General features: G+C 37.0%; 1 protein-coding gene across 5 annotated transcripts in view; it reads right to left on the reverse strand.

The window, feature by feature from the left end:
- Positions 1 to 21,697, reverse strand: part of FANCD2 (FA complementation group D2) — a 51,890-nt gene that overhangs the window by 28,754 nt on the left and 1,439 nt on the right. For 4 of the 5 annotated variants that reach the window (XR_006729773.1, XM_045529741.1, XM_045529740.1 and 1 more), the window contains exons 2-18: positions 21,280 to 21,376; positions 19,276 to 19,416; positions 18,330 to 18,397; positions 18,059 to 18,162; positions 17,604 to 17,664; positions 16,636 to 16,688; positions 13,795 to 13,873; positions 11,852 to 11,976; positions 10,645 to 10,732; positions 10,040 to 10,144; positions 9,563 to 9,663; positions 9,093 to 9,201; positions 8,458 to 8,493; positions 6,568 to 6,711; positions 4,722 to 4,856; positions 3,392 to 3,523; positions 416 to 526 (exon numbers count right to left, since the gene is read on the reverse strand). Coding sequence is in view for 4 of the 5 variants with exons in the window: in XM_045529741.1 (XP_045385697.1) it covers positions 416 to 526; positions 3,392 to 3,523; positions 4,722 to 4,856; positions 6,568 to 6,711; positions 8,458 to 8,493; positions 9,093 to 9,201; positions 9,563 to 9,663; positions 10,040 to 10,144; positions 10,645 to 10,732; positions 11,852 to 11,976; positions 13,795 to 13,873; positions 16,636 to 16,688; positions 17,604 to 17,664; positions 18,059 to 18,162; positions 18,330 to 18,397; positions 19,276 to 19,416; positions 21,280 to 21,343 (1,656 nt within the window). In the remaining variant the exon portion in view is untranslated. Of the gene's footprint in view, positions 1 to 415; positions 527 to 3,391; positions 3,524 to 4,721; positions 4,857 to 6,567; positions 6,712 to 8,457; positions 8,494 to 9,092; positions 9,202 to 9,562; positions 9,664 to 10,039; positions 10,145 to 10,644; positions 10,733 to 11,819; positions 11,977 to 13,794; positions 13,874 to 16,635; positions 16,689 to 17,603; positions 17,665 to 18,058; positions 18,163 to 18,329; positions 18,398 to 19,275; positions 19,417 to 21,279; positions 21,377 to 21,697 lie in introns of those variants that run through there. The other variant, XM_045529743.1, reaches the window with a different exon arrangement.

Genomic DNA, 21,697 nt, shown 5'->3' on the forward strand with positions numbered 1-21,697 from the left:
GCCTGGCTTTTTCAGTGAACAGTGTCCACAAAAGAAAGCAAGCCCAGAAGAAGTTCATGCTAGATGCAGATGTTCCTTAGGAAATAAGAGAATTCTGTGTTCCCACTACACAAAGTACAGAATGTGAATGACTTTTCTTACTCTGTTTCGTGGTTAGCTGATCACAGACCTATCTCTACCTCAATAGACAAAGCTGCTTGAGAGCAGAAGATCTAATATACCTAGTATCTCAGTGCCTGGCTCAGAGAAGGCACTCAATGTTTGTGGCAAGTAAAGAATGAAAAAATGCTGGGACTATGGCTGTGTATTTCATTTCCACTACACAAACCAGCAAGTCTATCATTTGCTAGATTTTGTCCAGCAAATTTCAAGTAAAGAAGTTTAAAAGAATCTTTCTCAACACACTGCCTCTTACCTGGATGTGGCTGCTGGCTTCATGCTGTTTGCTAAATGCCAGTGTGCTGAGAATATAGAAGAGTTTTCGTATTTGCTGAGGGGACATATTATCCAGGTAATCTAAAATACCCTGTGGGGGGAAAAATGCCAACAATGAGGTTAGCAGCTAACATTTTTCCCCTTTAAATCAAAAAGTTAAAGGCTGGGCATGGTGGCCCATGCCTATAATCCAAACACTTTGGGAGGCCGAGGCAGGAGGATTGCTTGAGACCAGGAGTTCAAGCCTGGGCACATTGGAGACACTGTCTCTATAAAAAATAAAAAATAATTTTAAAAAAATTAGCTGGGTGTGGTGGTGTGCGTCCATAGTCCTAGATACTTGGGAGGCTGAGGCAGGAGGATCACTTGAGCCCAGGAATTGGAGGCTGCAATGAGCTGCACTCCAGCCTGGGTGACAGAGTGAGACCCTGTCTCTCTCTAAAATAAAGGTAAAATCCTTATAAGAGAGATATACACAGATAGCCAGGTATCTGTTTCCCAAAAGCTCAAGTTCTAAAAGCTATGCTCAGAGCCCAAAGGTCTGTATTCTGGATATAAGCTGAGAGGGCTCTTGTAGCTTTCTAAATCTATCTTACTATCTGAGACAAGAAACCATCACCAGGAAAGATAAAGTCTTCTTTGTCCTCTTGACTCCGAACCACAATCCTGGGCTTTAATCATCTCCTGTCTATTCATCCTAATGTACCTCCCAGTTCTCTGTACTTTTTGCCTCCACCCTTCCCTTTTTCTCAGTGAAAACAATATGCCACCAAAAGTTATATCTCCGACCCTATTCCTATGATCCCTTCCCAGCTTCTACTCCATGAATTATTTGTCCTTTTTCTACATATTGGGAAGGATCACAAGGAAACCATTTATTTTTTGACTTTGGTTGGGCAATACCTCAGCTTTCTCATCTCTAACATGGAGATAATAACAGCTATACTACCTTTTAGAATTGGTCTAAGGATGAAGTAATGAAAGAGCTTTGTAAACTTTTAATAAATAAAAAACTTTTTTCATTTCTTCCTCTCCATTGAATCCTTCCTCTCAACCCATAAATAATCTCAAACCTCATCATCTAAAAATTATCTTCGTTGCAACCAGCTTCTCCTTCAAGCTACTGTTTTTTTGTGTGTTTGCTTTTGTTTTTTGAGACCAAGTCTCGCTCTGTTGCCCGGGCTAGAGTGCCGTGGTGTCAGCCTAGCTCACAGCAACCTCAAACTCCTGGGCTCAAGCAATCCCTCCTGCCTCAGCCTCCTGAGTAGCTGGGACTACAGGTGCTTGCCACCACACCTGGCTGATTTTTTTTTCCTATTTTTAGTAGAGACAGGGTCTTGCTATTGCTCAGGCTGGTCTCAAACTCCTGACCTCAAGGGATCCTCCCGCCTCGGCCTCCCAGAGTGCTAGGATTATAGGCGTGAGCCACCGCGCCCGGCCTAAGCTACTGTTCTTATTTCTCCTCCTCAAGGCTTCTCAACATTGAATCTATGCTCCCAAGTCTATTTCAAGGTACTGCTCTCTGGATTCCACCCTACTAATTGAGTTAACAATGTTCTCAGAGGTTACCAGAGTCATCCTAGTTGACAAAACCAGTGGCCTCTTTTCCATCTTCATCTTCTACAGCATGTCTACACTGTAGATAAATCCTTCAGCCTTAAAGCTCTTTACTAAGCTTTTGCTACCCAACATGCTTCTATTTCACATTATTCATCTTCTAGTTTTCTCATTTTCCTTTCATAGACATTTGCTTCAGCCTGCCACTTTAATGTTCTCAAAATTTCTGTGTTCTCTTAGGCTTCTGTGATCTTCTGCCTCAAAATCTGCCTCACTTGAGCTCACAGCTACATGGTTATGAATACCAAAACTAAACCTTCCACCACATGGTGCCCATTAGGCTCTAAGCCAGAATTTCCAACTACCCAATAACCATCCACATGTGGACATCTCAGACTGAACTCATCATACTTCCTCCAGAAGCTGCAGTCCCTCCTGGTCTCCTGGGCTCAAGAAATGGAAAATTATTCACCCAGTTTCCAAAGATGGAAAACTTGGACCCAGTTTCCCTGTTCCTCATTGCTAAATACTCTTAACAGTCATCAAGTCATGTTAATTCTAGCACCAAATTGTCTCTTAAACCACCATTTCCTCTCCATTCCCATGACCCTAATTTATCCCTTACTCTCAACTTCTTTGGCCCATTTCAGTGGGCTCCAATCTACCCATCACAAGGCCTACTCAGTCATCTCTCAAAGCTCAGAGTTGATTAGGTCAACTCTCTATAAAAACCTGAGGTAGCTTCCTATTGCCTATAAAAGAAAGTTGAAACTCTTTAGCATGGCATTTGAGACCCTTCACAACCTGACCCTGTCCTGCATCTCACCTCCCACCACTCCTCTCCATATATCCTATTCTCCAGCCACGCTAGTCTAATTGTCATCCCTCTGGCACACCACAGACTTGGGGCACCAGTTTGCTTCTGTTCCAACTGTTCTCTGCCTAGAATGCACTTCCCTTATATTCTCTCACCAATCATTCCCATCCTTCAATAATCACTCAGATGTTATCTCCTCTTTGAAGAATTCTCCAGCTTTCCAGGCCAAACTTAGTTATTCCTGCTCTGTTGTATCTGCAACACTTTATCTTTATTAGAGAATTCATCATGTTGTATTTATAATGACTTACTTATGCTTGTTAGTCTCTATCATCAAAGGCAAGGACCGACCTTTATATCCACAGCACCCAGAATAGAACTTCGCACATGGTTAGGTATAAAGAAGTGTCTGCTGAATGAATTAACACACAGCTAGATAATCTTTTTTTATATTACTCACCCATCGTTTCACCTCCTTCCCACCCCACCTATAGTGTTCAATATCTAAAGAGTACAAAATAAACGGTGGCTAACAGATAACAGATAACTCTCAGACATGCTAACAAAGAAGCCAACAGATACCTTCACAAAGACAGAATTCAGCCTCATAGCAGATGGGTTTAGTAATATCAATTCTAGAAGGGCATCCAATGCAGTATCAACTTCAGCTTCATTACCGCTGCAGATATGGGTCACTAGGGCACCAACGACTTCCTAAACCAGGGAGAGTCAACAGAATGTAAAGCAAAAATATGGTACGGCCATTCTAAAGGGGTTTATGCCTGAGGCTTTTCCAATTTCTACTTTGTCAAAATCATAACCTACTTGATCCCATAATCTATTATCTACTTGTCATTAACTAGATAATGGCTTCAGGAGGCTTAGGATTATGCCAACATAACTACACTACCATCCAGTCTTGATCTATTTCTCATAATTTATCAGTGAGCACATCTAAGCCCTCCTGATTTTGCTCCTTGGCATAGGCTTCCTCTTTTTTTCATATGGGTTAAATTTTACCTGTTAAGTTGTGGTTGTACTTAATCTGTTGAAATTTCTCAAAAGGATAGCACACAAGGAGCTTAAGGTCTTAAAGGTTTTCTCTATACAGTACAGGTTAGACTTGCATGTTTCCAAGCAAAGGGGTTATGATAGTGCCCCTAAGATATTAAAAAGGTTCAAACATGTCTTAGATGCCATTCTCCCTCTCCTTTAAACTGCTGCTCTGTAAGACAGTCATAACAGAATTATATTCTCAATTGCAATAGCTAGTTCATGTCGGCTGAATCTACTGCTCTGCTTTAAATATTTAAAACGTTTTACACATCTTAATTTGTAAAAGTTCCACTCAAATGTGTTTTAAAATTGTTAAGAATAGATATAGTATATATAAAAATATAAAATAAGATACTTTGTTATTTACTTGCTTTCATAAACACTTTCCGCAAGTACAGTCCTCACTCTCTGGATATGTGCTATTAAATTTTGTGTCTCATGTTCATGGGAATAGGGTTAGGCCCTCAAGCATTTCTCATTCATTTGTTTTTCACCATAGTTTTTCCTAGAGAACAATTCTAGATCAACAGGAAATTGATTTTCTACAGCTAAATTTAATTGCCATTCCTGTACTGTGGAAACTACCTGATAAGCCCAGCCCTTTAAAGCCCGGGTTTAGTTGAACTAGACTGGATCTGGACCTTAATTTTAGACTCAGAGAATTTTAGAGCTTAGAACACAGAGTTAGATTCTTCGGTCCAATCTCTTTTTACCAGGATGAGACTAGAACTGAACATTCCCAAGCCCCAGTTCAGAATTTTTTCCCCTCCAATGCCTTCTAACCAACAAGAAATAAACATCAGACCATTTTCCCTTTCCCTGTTCCCTCCTTGCCAAAATATATATTTCAACATACCTGCTGGCAGTAAGTGTCAAAAAACTTAAATGCATATTTGTATAGAAGACTGCCAAACGAAATTATACTCTGGTCTAGGGAGTGAAATAAGCTCTGAGCCAGCGACAGAATGGATGGACAAACATCTTTAAGAACCTTGAGTGGGGAAGAGGAGAGAAAGAAAAGAAGTTGTGGGAAAAACTTAGTTATTACAAAACCTAAGAAATGCTTACACTTTTGGGATGTCAGAGTTTTCCCCAATGTTCATTTTAACTTAAAGAATCTTAATCGTTCTTTTACTCAGAATAATCCTTCACCATTCTGAGTTTTCTCTCAGGATTAATGGGATTACACATATGGATAAAAATTGACCTTGAATTCAAAGAAGTTAAATTAAAAGCCTAATAGTACTGTTTCTATCTGCCCAGTTTAAGATTAGAAGCCAGAGCCTCTAAATTCCAGTTTTCTCACTCAATTATATTGCTTCCCCTGGAAAGCATAATCATAAAAGCTCTGCCTTGATTATGATTTGAGATCAGTCTATAAGGTTCAATATTAACTAAACTGATTTCTTTTAAAGACAATCAAGAAGTTCTTTACATACCAGATTTTTTAAAATAATAAATTAAATAAATAAATAAATGAGAAGTGATCACGTCCTATGAATAATGCTATGTAGATAGACATTGATGGATCGAGAGTAAATAACCAGTTAATAAAGTCCAGCTCTTTACCAATACCATCATAATTTTTTTAAAAAACCTATATTACACACTAAACTCGGTATAATGCTTTACTGAGAAAAATGCAATGAAAAATTATATTTGGTTTCTGCCACCTGGAAAATTACACCTCAAAACAAAGATTATTATAAGAAATAAACACAGAAAGGACTGCAAAATAATATAATGCAGACATCAAATCCATTACTAAACATAAAATCTTGAGACCCAACTACATATTCTGATTAGTTTCTAAGCCAAGCCCCAAACCACTGACCCATTCAGTTTTCTAAAAAGTTCTAAACAGTTAATAGCCTCAATATTCAGTGTCAAAACACTATTCCCAGCTTACAAAATTCTAATTGAAATGGTTTACATTTCAAGACGAATCATCACTCAAGATTCACAGTGCTGAATGGCCAAATTCATTCTACTGAATGGTTCAGTAGGTTCCTGTTTGTTTCCACCAGCATTCCTCAGAGTTTTTATAAACTACTTAGAACAGGATACAGAAGACAAATTTGTCAAAACTGCAAATCACACAGGGCTAGACAACTTAAATAACTGATGTAAAATGAAGACTCCAAAGTCTCAATGGGCTTGAACAATGAGCTGAAATAACAGCATGAAATTTTACATGGGAGCTGTAAAGCCTTCCACTTTAGATTAGAAATCAGGTTATAGCTGGGCATCTATGTAGTCCCAGCTATTAGGCAGGATGAGGCAAGAGGACCCCTTAAGCCCAGGAGTTAAAGGCCAGCCTGGGCAACATAGCAAGACCCTCGTCTCTAAAAAATTTTTAATTAAAAAATAAAAATGAAGTTATGCTGTATGGAATCAGAAGACCTGGATTAAAACATTTCTTATTTAAAAAAATTGGGGGTGTGAGTCAAATAAGTTCGATATGAACCAATTTTGTGACCTTTTTAGTAAAAAGGTGAAAACCAATCTTAGGTAGATTTATTTACATCGTAAGGTTTCAATCAAGGTAAGTAATAATCTTACTATGTTTTAAAATATATTAAGCCCCCTGTCAAAGATCAAATGAAGCAAAGTGGTGTTGTTAAGACTCCCACACTAGGTAGAAAAGGTTAAGATGACCTCTCCATAACTTTCAGGCTAATGTCTGATTCTCTGACACTTACCAAGTGATGAATACAGAATGTACTCTGTAGCAACTGTTCCTGAATGCAGCCTGATCGAATCTTATTTCTTAGCACCCTCTCAATGTACTTCTTTGTCTGAGTGTTGGTGCTATAGATGATGAGAAGCATCGCCAGGTCAAAAATCTATTGTCAATAAATATAAAACAATATGAAAAGTTTAACAGATCTGTTTACCACAACAAAACAATAGCTCTCAACTTTTCCCATTAAAACATAAAATGGAAAATACTCATTTGCAGTACCTACATTTTCACAAAACTCAAAAATATTTTCCAGAGAAATAAAGTATCACCACTATTAACCACTGGTATCTCTTAAGAAAACGTTGGAATATAACTAAAAGTGGTATTATTACAGAAGTAATCTTGAACATCTTCACAATTATTAAAAGAAAGAAAGATTAAATCACTTGCCAACTCCAGGATATACTTCCATTATTATTAGGAAAATAATATTGCAAAGGTTAAGTTATGATTGAGTCATTTGGAGAATATCATAATAGCCATCAAAAAAAATAAGCTGGACTACATTTTTTGACAGAGACATTCCTGATATAGTGAAGTGGAAACGAAACTACCTGCAAAATAACAATCATAGTAAGATTCTACTTTTATAAAAACAATGTGTAAACATATATATGCATAGGTATAAGAGTGAGTATGCTGGCATTTGCACACATACACAGCTTGCATATGAATAGAAAAAAACCTGGGAGGACGATTATCCCTGAGGAATGGGACACAGTATGAGAGGTAACTTTATTTTTTGCATTTGCAGATTCCTTGTGGGTTTTTCTCCCCAATTAGTTGGTATTATCTGTTTTTTAAAAAAAAGTTAAACAGTCAAGCAGGACAAAAAAGAAAACACAAATTACTTAGGACATCTCTTCATTGAAGGCTCACTTGCTTAGACACCAAAAATTGAGACTCATTAGAACAAAACAGAATATACCTATTAAAAATGACAATGAAGACGATGCAGAAGCATGCAAAATGTTTATGACAGGAGAAAAAAAATGTCAAGAGGAAAAAAATCAGAACACAAAGTTACATTTATACAATGATTACAAATCTGTAAAAATAGGTATGCAGGCAGCTAAGGCGACCAATTTATTTTTCTGCAAAAATCAACACAGTTGTGTTAGGGTATTTTACTTTTTTCCCCACAAAAAATTATTGATATTTGTTATTGTTTTATTTAATATTATAAAAGCTTTTAAGATAGTCATCCAACAACTGAATAATCCAACTAACAAAAATTCCACAAAACAGATTTCAACCAAAAAAAAAAAAAAAAAAAACTTCAAAAGAAATCAATTACCTGCCTTTTTGACAGAAGAAAGTATTTCTAGAATTAAAAGAGACTTAAGATCCAGTATCATCACCTTGACAGTAATAGACCATTTGATTCACTCCAGTCAGGTGTACATAGGCAAAGTAAATAAGAATGTTATAACCTTGATCATTGTGCGAGGTGGGAGGAAGGGGAACCAGATGTATACAGAGACCTGACTCATGACCCAGGTGGTTATGTTCTCCACCTCCTCATCCCTGGGGACTTGGCCTCTTTGACTACATTTTGGTACTTGTTTAGAATGTTAAAATTTCCCCTTGTGGATACTGTCGGCTTATTTTATTACCAGCATTAACGAGTAGAATAATCTTTCACAGGATTAGTTAAAAAAAAAAAAAAAGAAAAAGAATGAGTGGGAGCAGACCATCTGGCAAGTCACCCCTCAGATCATCTTCCTCAAACAGCTAATGTTTATTAGAGCAACTACAGAGGACACAGGATGACTGGAGAGAAGGAGAAAAAAAAAGCAAGAGGGCAAGTTAGCCTTATATAAAATGCATAGTACATGAACATTACCTTGTGTTCAGACACTGAGTCAATGCTCTCAATTGCCTGGAAAAATAAGGGTCACAAAAATATTATGACACAGAGTGGAACACATTTAGCCTTATTCAGCACGCCCTGTTATTTGAGAGTCAATCTGCCCATCTGGCAACCATCATCTACCATTTCTACTTAAATGATTTTTTTTTTTTTTTTTTTTTGAGATAGAGTCTCACTTTGTTGCCCTGGCTAGAGTGAGTGCCGTGGCATCAGCCTAGCTCACAGCAACCTCAGACTCCTGGGCTTAAGCGATCCTACTGCCTCAGCCTCCCGAGTAGCTGGGACTACAGGCATGTGCCACCATGCCCGGCTAATTTTTTCTATATATATTTTTTTAGTTGTCCAGATAATTTTTATTTCTATTTTTAGTAGAGACAGGGTCTCGCTCAGGCTGGTCTCGAACTCCTGACCTCCAGCGATCCACCCGCCTCGGCCTCCCAGAGGGCTAGGATTACAGGCGTGAGCCACCGCGCCCGGCCTACTTAAATGATTTTTAAGACTTTTATTTCAACCTATACTACCTTACTTACACGTCTGTCACTGATTGCCTCCCATTTCCTCCTTGACACACCCATTTTCTCCTTGCTACATCCAAACATGTCACTCACCTTAATCCAGGCTTCTGAAATGATTTTCTCATATCTAACGGCTGATTTTATTACATCAAAGAGGAGAATAACACAGTCTTGACCTCTGCTTTCTTGATTTCCTGAATAACTATGAATAGCAAAGGGGAAAAAAATTATTCTTCTACCCACCAAAAAAAGAACTTACAAGATATGGACTCCTGCTTGCTATGTTCCCTGGAGTAAGTCAAAATCTCATGTACAAGATGGCTAATAAATGTGTACTGCAGTTTATTTGGGATTTATCTGAATGGCTAAGAAAACAGACACACATACACATATATACATGCACATACAGAATTTAAAAAACCATGTGGTAATGTATGTATATGTAATATTACTACCATTACTTATAGTTATAAGTATTAAACTTTAACTGTCCTGACTTTAGGACAAATGTCAGAAAATTTTACCTATGCAAGAAAAAGGGTGGCAACTGTTCAGCTCTATACCTTGGTCGTCCTTTACTTTTCAACTTGCTTTGGGAAGCTTGTAACCGTGATGGCAAAATACAATGCTGCAGATCCAACTTCTCCCGAAGCTCAGAAATTACCTGCAGAAAGTAAATATTAACTATGTGTTCTGCTCATTCATAATGGATAGGCACAATCCAAGAAAAAATTTGAAATGCTGGATAAGGCATTTTGAAAAAGAATAAATGAGAATAGCTAATGGAAGTATAGCGTGTCACACTCAAAATTCCAGAATTCCCTGAGGTACCACACAGACTTACTACACAGCAGATATAACCTGTAGCAGCTAATATAGAATAGTCAACCTAACCAGTAGCTCCATTCTCTTTCCTGAATGTTATCTGGATTAATCAGCATTATCAATTAGTCCGGGGCCAGAGAAGAGCAATTGGAACTTATTAATTTACACAATTCATCCCAATGTATCTTTAGGTTTGGTGGGAAATAATAGCATACCTCAAGTGCATCCGTGGCTGTTATGGAATGAAGAATGAATTTGATTATCACAGGTAAATCATCCAATCTGACAGAACACAGCTTACCCATCATCAACTGGCGGACCTAAAAATAAAGAGCACAAAAACCTTAAAATTAGAAAAATCACTTCTCTCACTCAGTTTTCCCGCTTGTAATTTAGGAAGAAAAACATCTCCTTTTACTTTCCCCCAAATTACAATCTTGCAGCTGTTAACACCACAGCTTCTTTAAAAACAGACAGATGATAAATGTGTGACAATGTTGTTATCTTACAATTTGGAGCCTGAATTCTCAACTAGCCAAAGGAAAACTTAAAAAAGTGTTATTCCTATGGAGTAGTTAATACGCAGGCAATATAGAAGATTTCCACTACAACTTATTTTTTAAAAACAGACCTGCAAATCTATCATAGATTAACATCTGCAACACACTGAAAAGAAGAAAAAGATATCAAATGTCATTCAGTATGGTTTCATAATGAAATTTTCATTACCAATGACTTCTCCCAAAACAATGACTGACCAACATTGGCTCCAGGAGGTCAGAATGTTGGCTCTGTTTCTGGAAAACAGAATCTTTCCTACCTTAGAGAGAAGGTTTGGGTCAAGTCTGAGGCTAGAAAGGACATCCAGGATAGGGACAGTGAGTGAAGTATTCTCCATCAGTAAGTCACTGTGAATGGTGGAAAAAGAAAAGTTATGTACCAGTTTGAACAGAGCAAGGCAGATAATGATGAGAAAATCACTCAATAGAGTGTGAGAAGAGAGGATACATTTAGTTCCCATTAAGTTACTGTTTATAGTATATTTCATTAAAAACTGCTTTGTTTACAAAAAACAATACATGCTCATTATAAAAATTCAAACAACAAACAAAGTAGAAACAAGAAGACCTCCTTCACAATCCCTACTACCCAAAGGCCACCACTATTGAGTTTGATATATACTCTTCCCAGAAAAAAGGGAAAAAAAAACTAAAACAGTTACAATGAAGTGTAACAAGTATGAAAGACATACGTGCAGGGTGCCACAGGAGCACACAGTAGTGAGAAAGACAGTGATGGATTCTAAGAGAAGATTATAAAAAAGGACAAGCTGGCATCAAGCAGACAAAGTGGGTAGTACAGTGCTCTACCCAGAGCAAGAATCCTGTCCAAAAGCATAAAGGCAAGAAATCACTGGACACTTTTGGTAGTAGTTTTGCAGACAACTATAGAAAAGGCAGTATTATAAACTGAATTTTTATAACTACTTCAAGGACAAGTAAAAAGTTGCTTTAAAACAGAAACATTATTACTTATGGTTCTCCTCTTCTTAAATACTGTCCTACCAATTACTATTTTTCACGTGAATGGCAGTAAGCAATGGGTCTCAGCAATGGGTCTGAAGCAGGGATATGCATTACAATGAATTATCTAGGAACCCAAAGCATGTATATGTTTAATAAGCTCCACAAATGATTTTTATGTGCAGTCAGTATTGAGGGCCCCCTGGAGAAAATGCTAATAAAACAAAGAAATCATATTCAAGTTCTCCATTGACCAAATATATATACCCAATCCTAAGCCAGACTTCATGCTTATAATAGGTATACCATTTTTAAAAAGTAGATGGGTCTATTAAAATATATACCTATATCAGAAAAACAAGTCAGAGCTCATACTCTACCCATGGAAGATAGGTATCATCCTGTTTTTATATACAAAGGACCACATTACTACTTTTTGCATACTGCAGTGATAAAACTCCCATAGTGAAACCTTGCTTAGATGGTGACAGGGCGCTTATCAACCTGAGTTCTTTCCCCACATCAGCATGTTGGGAATCCCCTAGGATCTCAGGTAGGCTGGTGATGAAGTCATGCTGCAGGTACTCTGGAGCAACACTGATCAGCTGCATGATCTTGGTGGTGAGGTCCTGCAGTATAAGACACTATTAGAATTATAGCACATTACCCAGAACAGAGAAAGATTTCCTACTCATGAAACACAGAGCTGAAATTATTTTGTGTACAATATAACTATAGACTCAAGTTCAAATCCTAAATTTAGAGGCAACTGACTCAGAAAATTTCACAGAGATGCTGTATAGAAAAAAAAAACGTAGAGTAGATTTCTAATAGATCTGTTACATACTTTACTTTTTTTTTTTTTTTTTTTGAGACAGTTTCACTCTGTTGCCTGGGCTAGAGTGCCATGGCGTCAGCCTAGCTCACAGCAACCTCAAACTCCTGGGCTCAAGCAATCCTCCTGCCTCAGCCTCCCAAGTAGCTGGTACTACAGGCATGCACCACCATGCCTGGCTAATTTTTTCTATATATATTTTTAGTTGTCCAGATCATTTCTTTCTATTTTTAGTAGAGACAGGGTCTTGCTCTTGCTCAGGCTGGTCTCAAACTCCTGAGCTCAAATGACCCACCCACCTCAGCCTCCCAGCATACTTTACTTCTGTTAACATTAACAACTCTATGGAGTTTGTGTGACAATTCCCCTTTTTTACACATGAGTATACAAGTTGGTCAAGGATACATAAGTTAAGTTGTAGACTCAAAAATTCCAGCCCAGATGAGACTCCAAAACTCATGTTCTTCCACATAAAGATTTAGCCTTGGAATGTCTGCCAAAAATTACAAAAATGATTTCAAGAATTCCTAAAAAGAGTTCAGGTACGGTGCCTCATGCCTATAGTCCCAGCACTTTGGAAGGCCGAAGCAGGAGGATTGCTTGAGGCCAAGAATTCTAAACCAGCCAGGGCAACATGGAGAGACCCTATCGCTAAAAAAAAAAAAAAAAAATTAAAAACAAAACAACAACAAAAAAACGTAGCCAGGCACAGTGGCACATGCCTGTAGTTCTAGCTACTCAGGAGGCTAAGGCAGGAGGATCACTTGAGCCCAGGAGTTCACGGCTACAGTGAGCTAAGACAATACCACTACACTCTAGCCTGGGCAACAGAGCAACACTCTGTTTCTAAAAAATAAAACTAAAAAGAAATGGGCCTCAAGCAATAAACTCAAAACAGATTCAACTTTACCACAGTGTTTAATAACAAAACAGATAATTGGAAAAATGTCCTGTAATTTTCCCCAATATGTAATTAAATTAAAATGTAAGTAGGATGGCTTGGCTTCTCACTGCTTTTGAGAAATAAACACAGCAATCTCTGTACTTTGAAAAACTAATGAATTGTTTTCCAAATATTTGATTTATTTTAAGAAATTATATCTAATCTTCGTAATGGGATAAACTTCTAAAGAAATTTAAAGAGTGAAATACCCATGATTTTCAAATTGTGAAAGGGATGAATGGAAAAATAGGAATTTTATGTTTAGAATAAGGAAAAAAATCCTACAAATTCCAAAAGCTTCACTAAGTGTAGAAAACATATTCTTAAAATTCAAGAGATACAGCAGGCTGCAAGGGCTCATGCCTGTAATCCTAGCACTTTGGGAGGCTGAGGTGGGAAGATTGCTTGAGGTCAGGAGTTTGAGACCAGCCTGAACAAAAACGAGATCCTACCTCTACAAAAAAAATGCAAAAATTACCAAGGCGTGGTACAGTGTGCCTGTAGTCCCAGCTACTCGGGAGGCTGAGGCAGGAGAATCACTTGAGCCCAGGAGTTTGAGGTTACAATGAATTATGATGACACCACTGCACTCCAGCCTGGATGTAGAGCAAGACCTAGCTTCAAATAAATAAATAAAATTCAAGAGATAGATAAAGTCCCAAAGGCTACCTTGCCATCCACAACTCTGTCAAGCCATTTTAGTTGACTGATAATTAGTCGAGGCATGTTGATTCCATCACTGGTCATCCTGAAATGTTAGGAAGAGAAGACAAGGATGTTAGCCTTTCTGACTTATATAACAACAAGCAGTAACCCTGCACAAAATATTTCAGCCATTCAGTTAACATTTACTGAACACTTACTTTACATCAGGCACTGTGCTAGACACACAAGTGATACCAAAAAAATGCAGGAGAAAGATGTCTGGAAGAAGATGCACTAAACTGTTAACAACGGCTACATCAAGGAAAGTTTAGACAGAAGGGAAGACAGGACTAGATAATATCTCTTAATAATAATATAAGTAAGTTTTAGAAAGATAACAAAGATAATCTTTAAAAATTGAGGCCAGGTATGGTGGCTTACATCTATAAGCACTTTGAGAGGCCAAGGTAGGAGGATCACTTGAGGCCAGGAGTTTGAGATCAGCTGGAGCAACAATAGCAAGACCTCATCTCTATAAAAATTTTTTTTAAAAAAATGAGCAAGGCACAGAAGTGCGTGCCTGTAATCCCAGCTACCTGGGAGGCTGAGGCAGGAGGATCATTTGAGCCCAGGACTTCATGGCTGCAGTGAACTATAATCACACCACTGCACTCCAACCTGGGCAACAGAGTGAGACTCTGTCTCTAAAAAAAAATTGAATAAGACAAATATTTTTTAAAAGGTAAGAAACCAATTATATCAGTGCAACAGGTACTAAAAAGGCAAGCATATACTGCTAAGGAAACACAGAGGTTAAATTGGATTATGTTCATGAAAGTATTGAAAACCATTTGTGGATGACAAAACATTGGCTCAATTATTATTTCTGCCAAAATGATAGTCTCCACCTTCCTCCCAACCTCTTATGTCTAAAGTTTTGGAGCACCTCCAGCTCCTTTTCTTGACATCAGTCTTGGTCCTTGTTTACGGAAGCCATCTTAACTAAAAAAGCTTTAGCCACAACACAAGGCATCTAGCAACAGCCATTCAGCTAAAACATGACTTTCTAAAAGTAAACCTTCAAGTTTATTATCATTATACACAGAACCTTGAAAAAACACATATTAAAAAGGAATAAAGAGGCCGGGCATAGTGGCTCATGCCTGTAATCCTAGCACGCTGGGAGGCCGAGGAGGGAGGATTGCTCAAGATCAGGAGTTCAAGACCAGCCTGAGCAAGAACAAGACCCCGTCTCTACTAAAAAATAGAAAGAAATTAACTGACAACTAAAAGTATATAGAAAAAATTAGCTGGGCATGGTGGCGCATGCCTGTAGTCCCAGCTACTCGGGAGGCTGAGGCAGAAGGATTGCTTGAGCCCAGGAGTTTGAGGTTGCTGTGAGCTAGGCTCATGCCACGGCACTCTAGCCCGGGCAGCAGAGTGAGACTTTGTCTCAAAAAAAAAAAAAGGAATAAAGAGGCCTGTGTGGTGGTTCACGCCTGTAATCCTAGCACTCTGGGAGGCCGAGGTGTGAGGATCACTTGAGCTCAGGAGTTTAAGACCAGCCTGAGCAAGAGTAAGACCCTGTCTCTACTAAAAATAGAAAAAAATTAGCTGGGCATTGTGGCACACTCCTGTAGTCCCAGCTACCCAGGAGGCTGAGGCAGGAGGATCACTTGAGCCCAGGCATTTGAGGTTGCAGTGAAGTGAGCCATGATGATGCCACTACACTCTAGCCCAAGCAATAGAGTGAGACCCTGTCTCAAAAAAAAAAAAAAAAAAAAAAAAAAACCAGAATAAATAGAAATGATTATAATCCTGTCATGCCAGAAATGCAGACTATTAATATGCATATGTATATTTTATATATATCTTTTTTTTAACAAAATACTGAACTATAAATGCTGATTTGTAACCTGGGTTTACTTTTTTCAATTGAAGTATGGTATTCAACAGTCCTCTTTATAATTATTAATATCTACATGATATTTCTATTTTTGAACATCTCAGTTGTTTATAATTTTTCATTTTAAAATGAAATGTTTAAAATTTTTCATTTTCTTACATGTTTGTTTTCATTGACAGTTATTATCTTAGGATAAACTAGGAGACATGGCATTAGGATCAAAGGGTATACAAAATGTAAGGTTTTGACACATAAAACCTGTTGCTCTTCAGAATGAAAGATTGAACTGATTTATATGCTCACTAGCAATGTATGAGCATGCCTATTCATTACATTCAACAAGACAGACCCTTTCAGAGTGGAAAAAATGCATTTATTGTTTTAAATTTATATCTTTGCTAACAAAACTGCACTTTTTAAATGTTTGATGCTCTTGTATTTTTTCTTGGTGAATTGTCTGTTCGTGACCTTTGTCTACTTTTCTATTAGGCTGTTCGTTTTTCTAAAAAACACAGTAATTTTTAAAAATGGGTAGTACATATATACTACAAAATTAAAAAGGTAAAGAACAGTATTCAGAGAATATCTGACCCCAGCCTTTTGGCTCCCCTCTTTGAAGAAAACCACTATTACCAGTTTATTGTGTATCTTTCTAGGGATAATCCATGCATATATGAGCATATGTAATATTTACTTTTAACAATAAGCCTATTTTTAAAAGGTATCTTTAAAAATACCTTTTAAAAATACTTTTTAAAATAATCCCAATTATTTTTATTAAGTCATATTAATAGATGATTTTCAAAGACATTCCAATAAAATTTTAGTAGTAATTTAAGAACCTGACGTCTTGATAAATATGACCTTCAAAGAAACCAATGATGATTCAGAGTAACCTCTACAGAGAAAAACTTAAGTACACCAAGGTACTTTGGGCATTCCAGAATACCTCCACTTACTTTTCAAAAAGAAATTCTGGCAACTTCTCAAATAAGGTTTTGATAATGGCAGGCTAAAAAAGAAGACACATCGAGTTAGGAGATGATCTCAAATACACAACAGGAATGTAAATTTAGCTAGAATTCCCTTTCCAACCAGAGCTTTGAGAGGAAAGACCTCACTAAAATTGATATCCTCTTTTTCATAAGACTGTCCAAATGAATACTGTCTATATTTTGAATATAATCTGTTGGAATACAAAGACTTCTCAATAATTTATCTCCTGAAAAACTGAAAAATTGCTATCAAGAAAAAATTAAAATAACCAGATAATCAAAAATATTATTAAATATGATAACTGTTAATCCATGAAATACAGACTTTGATAGTTTGCACAAAGAGAGGATTTCTCTTTAGAGGAATAAGAGAGCTCTCATACTTTAACTAAATTATATTCAAGATTGTCAATGAAAAGGAAGAGATTAAGAGTGTGGGAGGATTAACAGTAAGGGAGAAGAAAAGAGGAAAAATGGAGGATGGGGTGAGAGGGAGACTCTTCATTGCATATAGATTTGCATAATTTGAGATATTTAAAAAATGTCAATGTATTGCCTAATAAGGAGAGGAGGAGAAAAAGGGCAAAATCAAGTTACATAAGCAACTAAAAAAATAAATGGGAAATGACACAGATGTGAATAGGGCAAGGATTACAAGGTACATAGGTTACATAGGATGCAGCCTTAAGAAATAAGAATCAGATGCTGAGGGAATAAATGGGACTGCCAGATGCATTAGCCTAACCAGCACAGTTCAAAAACACAGATATTACCCTATCAGACTCACCTCAGCAACAAGGGTATGGTAAGCTACTATAAACCCAAATTCTCCAAGTAACCCTACTCTACTCTGTGTTCCAACCATTTATACGTGAGCATACACCACAAATTACATCCATCAAACGTTCACAGAAAAAGGGACATAGTCTCACCTGTAATATGTCAATGCCCAGAAGCAGTTTGATAAGGCTCTTAGAGTAAGATGTGCCCATGCTGTAAAAAAGAGATTAAATTTGTTTTCTATTTTGTTTTACTTCTTTTAATGTTTTTATTATGTTTTCTTCCTAAAACTGGTTAAATACATAATATCTAAAGAGAAACTATCCTGTTAAACAAGAAATATAGAACATGAGCAGATGGCTCTTAGCAAGAGAGAGGTGAAGATTTGAAATTCTATCAACAGTAATGAAACACAGTCTAGAAAACACTCTGGTTCCTAGCCTCATGGCCACAAAATGAAGAATTTTAATGTAAGGTTTAAACTGAGGAAAAGAGGCCTATAAATCAAAATTGAAATTCTAAAAAAATTGCATTTTCCCCCTCACCCCCCAATCCAGTTAGTTTAACAGACTGAATTTCAGCAAGACTTCATGCCTCCTCTCCACACCTGGCTTCCTCATCCTGCAGACGTTCACAAGACAAAAGGCAGTTCCTGAAGCTGTCTTGGTCCTCAATGTAAGACTCCAGGCCACTAACAAATTCTTCTATTATCTTAATAAGGAGATTTAAAAAATGAAAAAGACAAGGGAAGAATAAGATTTTTAGTTTAACATTTGCTGTCAGTTAGCTAAAAATCATTCTAGCCCACTCAACTTTATGCCAGTGTCTTCCAGAGTACTGCTGGCAAAAGCAAAAATACCAGGGGAAAAAATACATACTTTGGGATAAGAAGGATGTTTCCTCAGGGTCTGAAAGAGCTTCTTTTGGAAAATAATTTGATCCACAGCTACGAGGAAAAAAGAATAGCTGGTCATCATTCTCCTACCATAGATTTACTTCCCTAAAAACCTAAGTTTCTTGTCTAATGAAACTAATAAAAATATCTGCAACCTAATTTCAGAACCACATCTTCTAAATCTACAGTAAAGACTTAGTTTCAATAGAGGATAGCCACTAAGTGTTCTAAAAAAGACCTGCCATAACCTTAGCAGGACAGAATAATCAGTGTCCCCCAAATAAGGCCTTACAAGGCTTTATAAATTTTCTTCTGGGCTGGGCACAGTGACTCATGCCTGTAATCCCAGCACTTTGGGAGGCTGAGGCAGGAGGATCACTTGAGCCCAGAAGTTCAAGATTAGCCTGGGCAACACAGCAAGATCCCATCTCTACAAAAAATAAGAAAAATTAGCCAGTGTGGCACGCCTGTAGTCCTACTCAGGAGGCTGAGGTGGAAGGATTGCTTCAGTGCACGAGTTCGAGGCAGCAGTGAACTATAATTAATTGTGCCACTGCACTCTAGCCTGGGTGACAGAGTGAGACCCTGTCTCAAAAAAAAAGAAAAAAAATTTTTTTTCTTCTGAAGTTATTCTCACACAGATATAATTTCTTCCTGGGTATTAATTTATTTTTTCACAAGAAAACACAAAGGAATACTAGTATATAACATTTTTTTCCTAAAAGAAAAAAAGCATAAGTACTTTACTTAACATACGTTAACTAGGACCAAAGACTGTAACAATATTCTCTATAAAGCAATTTTGTCTTTGTCTCAAGATGGATGGCCCCTTATTTCTAATATTCATTATTTCTCTATTTGGAAAAGCCACGATTCAGTCCTGAGCCCTTTCACTAAACTCAAAGAACAGATTTAGATTAACATATTACCTAGTTGATTCTGACTCTCTCCGGTTTTAAGAATAACTCCTGATGTCTTAAGAAGTTTTACAAAGACACTATCATTTTCTTCAACTGCATTGGGAATATGAGATTTCTTTGTCTTTTTGGAAAGTGGTTGTTTCCTGGCTTCTGAAAGTAGAGAAAATTTTCAAGAATGTAAAAAATAATAAAGCAAAGATTAGAACGTAAAACCAGGACTAATAACCCTGAGAGAAAAATTGGTGTGTTCCTGAAGAATTGTACTAGAATTGATGCTGTAGTGAAATAAGCTATCTGTAACAATCGTCAACAATAGTGGCTTCCAAACAAACAAATAAATAAAACAATCAGCAAATAGAATTATATTTGCCTATCAAGTTTTCATTTGAAAAATTCAAAATGTGCCATTTTAACGATAATTATGAAAGTATTTTCCACCCAAATTCTAAACTAGTGTTGCTCAAGCTGTTGCTTGCAAACCACTGCACTGAAATCACTGGGAAGCTTATTAAAATGTATATTCCTAGGCCATATCCCAGAGCCATTGAGTCAAAATCTTGGGAGTAAGACCTGGGAGTCTGAATTTTTCACAAACTCATTAGGTAATAATCCTATGCACACCAAATCTGAGACTCAATGATGTGTATACAAGGGTCCACAGAATGGGGCAGGTTCTCCTGCATCCCATCTTTGAATACAAAACCCAGATTGGTTTCATCCAAGGCTTTCAACCTACAAAAAGTAATGAAGTAATAAATAAACAAACACAAACAGGTACTTGAAGCCAAGTATAAAATCTTCTCTTTCCTTTAATGAGGCAACTGTACTGTTTCTTCCTCCTCTAATTCCTCTTCCTCTCTCTAATAAAGCCTTAAGCAGAATGAAACAAAGACCAGAAATTTAATTATAATTAAATTTATAATTAAAGAAATTTAATGTATAACCAGAATGACAGATTCAGTTTGCTCATCATTGGAAAACCCAAGTCCCTTCCAATAAACTTAATTCAGAAGTCTCTTCCCTTAGGGGAACAGTATTTCCAAAGTATGATATTTACTTTTAGTGACTTTGTAAATTATACCTCTTCATTTCAAAATTTCTAACAATTTCTCTATAGTCTACAATCCCTTTATTAACATTGTTAGAGCCTCAGAATTTCCTTTTCTAAATCAAGCCTGTTCCTTATATAGCTTTTGGCCTTGAAATTTTAATCATTCTAAATGCTGTTCAACAAGCATTTTAATCAACTTCAGTTGTATTTGATCAAGAATCAAACCTACATTCCAATAACCTAATACAAAATAACTCTTCATATCAGAACTTATTAACATTAGTGTCACTAAAGTTAGTATAAAACTCCACATTGCTAAATTTGACCAGCTAAAAAAAATCTTTTTTAATTACAAAAAGAAATAACTCTTCAATCAACAAGTTAGAACTGCTTTAATATAGTGGATGAGTGTAATAAGTGAAAAGGACTATCAATGCCTTCTCTTTGGAACTCTTAATGTCTTTTGTCAAACACAATCTCATGAGGACAGAGTCTGCACTGCTTCTTTGCCTCTGGTGTGCTTGCTTTGATACGTCTTTCCTTTATACATCACTATCATAGACCTTTTTTTTATACATTTATCTAGACCATAATTTTTTTCCCACCTTGCTAAGATCATGGAGAATAGATCATAATTTTTTTAAGGGAGGTTTTTTAAAGAGTAGGGACTATGTTGTATGTTTGTGTCTTAGCACCTAGATGATGCACAGTAGATAAAGTCTATAATACTAATTCCTCTTGTGAATGTGGAGACTGAGGCTCAGAGGCTGTGGGCATCCCCAAAGTCATATGTGGAATTAGAGGCAGAAAGTCCATCCCAAATTTCCTGGTACTAGATTCTGTGTGCTCTATCCATTTAGCCCTGATGACTCTCAGCACTTGAAAAATAAGAACTTTACATCTCTTTAAGTGCCTCACACATTTGCTACAGTAAATAAAGCAACAAATGACTAGACACTTACTGGAAGCCTCTTCCATCAGGCTCTCTTTATCCTCAGATTTTGACAATCTTCTTTTGGAAACCATTTTGACCAAAGTCTTTTGCCTATAAATTACTTCCTAGAGCAAAATCAGAAAATAGAAGTTATCCTCTAGAACCTAAATTCTGAGAAGTTAACGCTATAGCTCAAAGAAACTGCTATATCCAAAACTAGAGGAGTTCTAGTCTTCATACTAATGCTATCTAAATCCAGGTGCTGAGCAATTTTCAACACCTACCTCTGGCCAATACTGTCTTCCTTTCAAGATTTGTTTACCTAGGTCCTTCTTTAGGCAGACCACTTGCCTGTTGCTGAAGGACAAACCCATAGTTCTCCATCTGAGATTCAAGACCCTTTATCATCTGGCCCCAAACTACCCCTCCTTTAACTCATTAATTCA

Source organism: Lemur catta, chromosome 18 (genome assembly GCF_020740605.2).
Source record: "Lemur catta isolate mLemCat1 chromosome 18, mLemCat1.pri, whole genome shotgun sequence".
In the NCBI taxonomy this organism is placed as follows: domain Eukaryota; kingdom Metazoa; phylum Chordata; class Mammalia; order Primates; family Lemuridae; genus Lemur; species Lemur catta.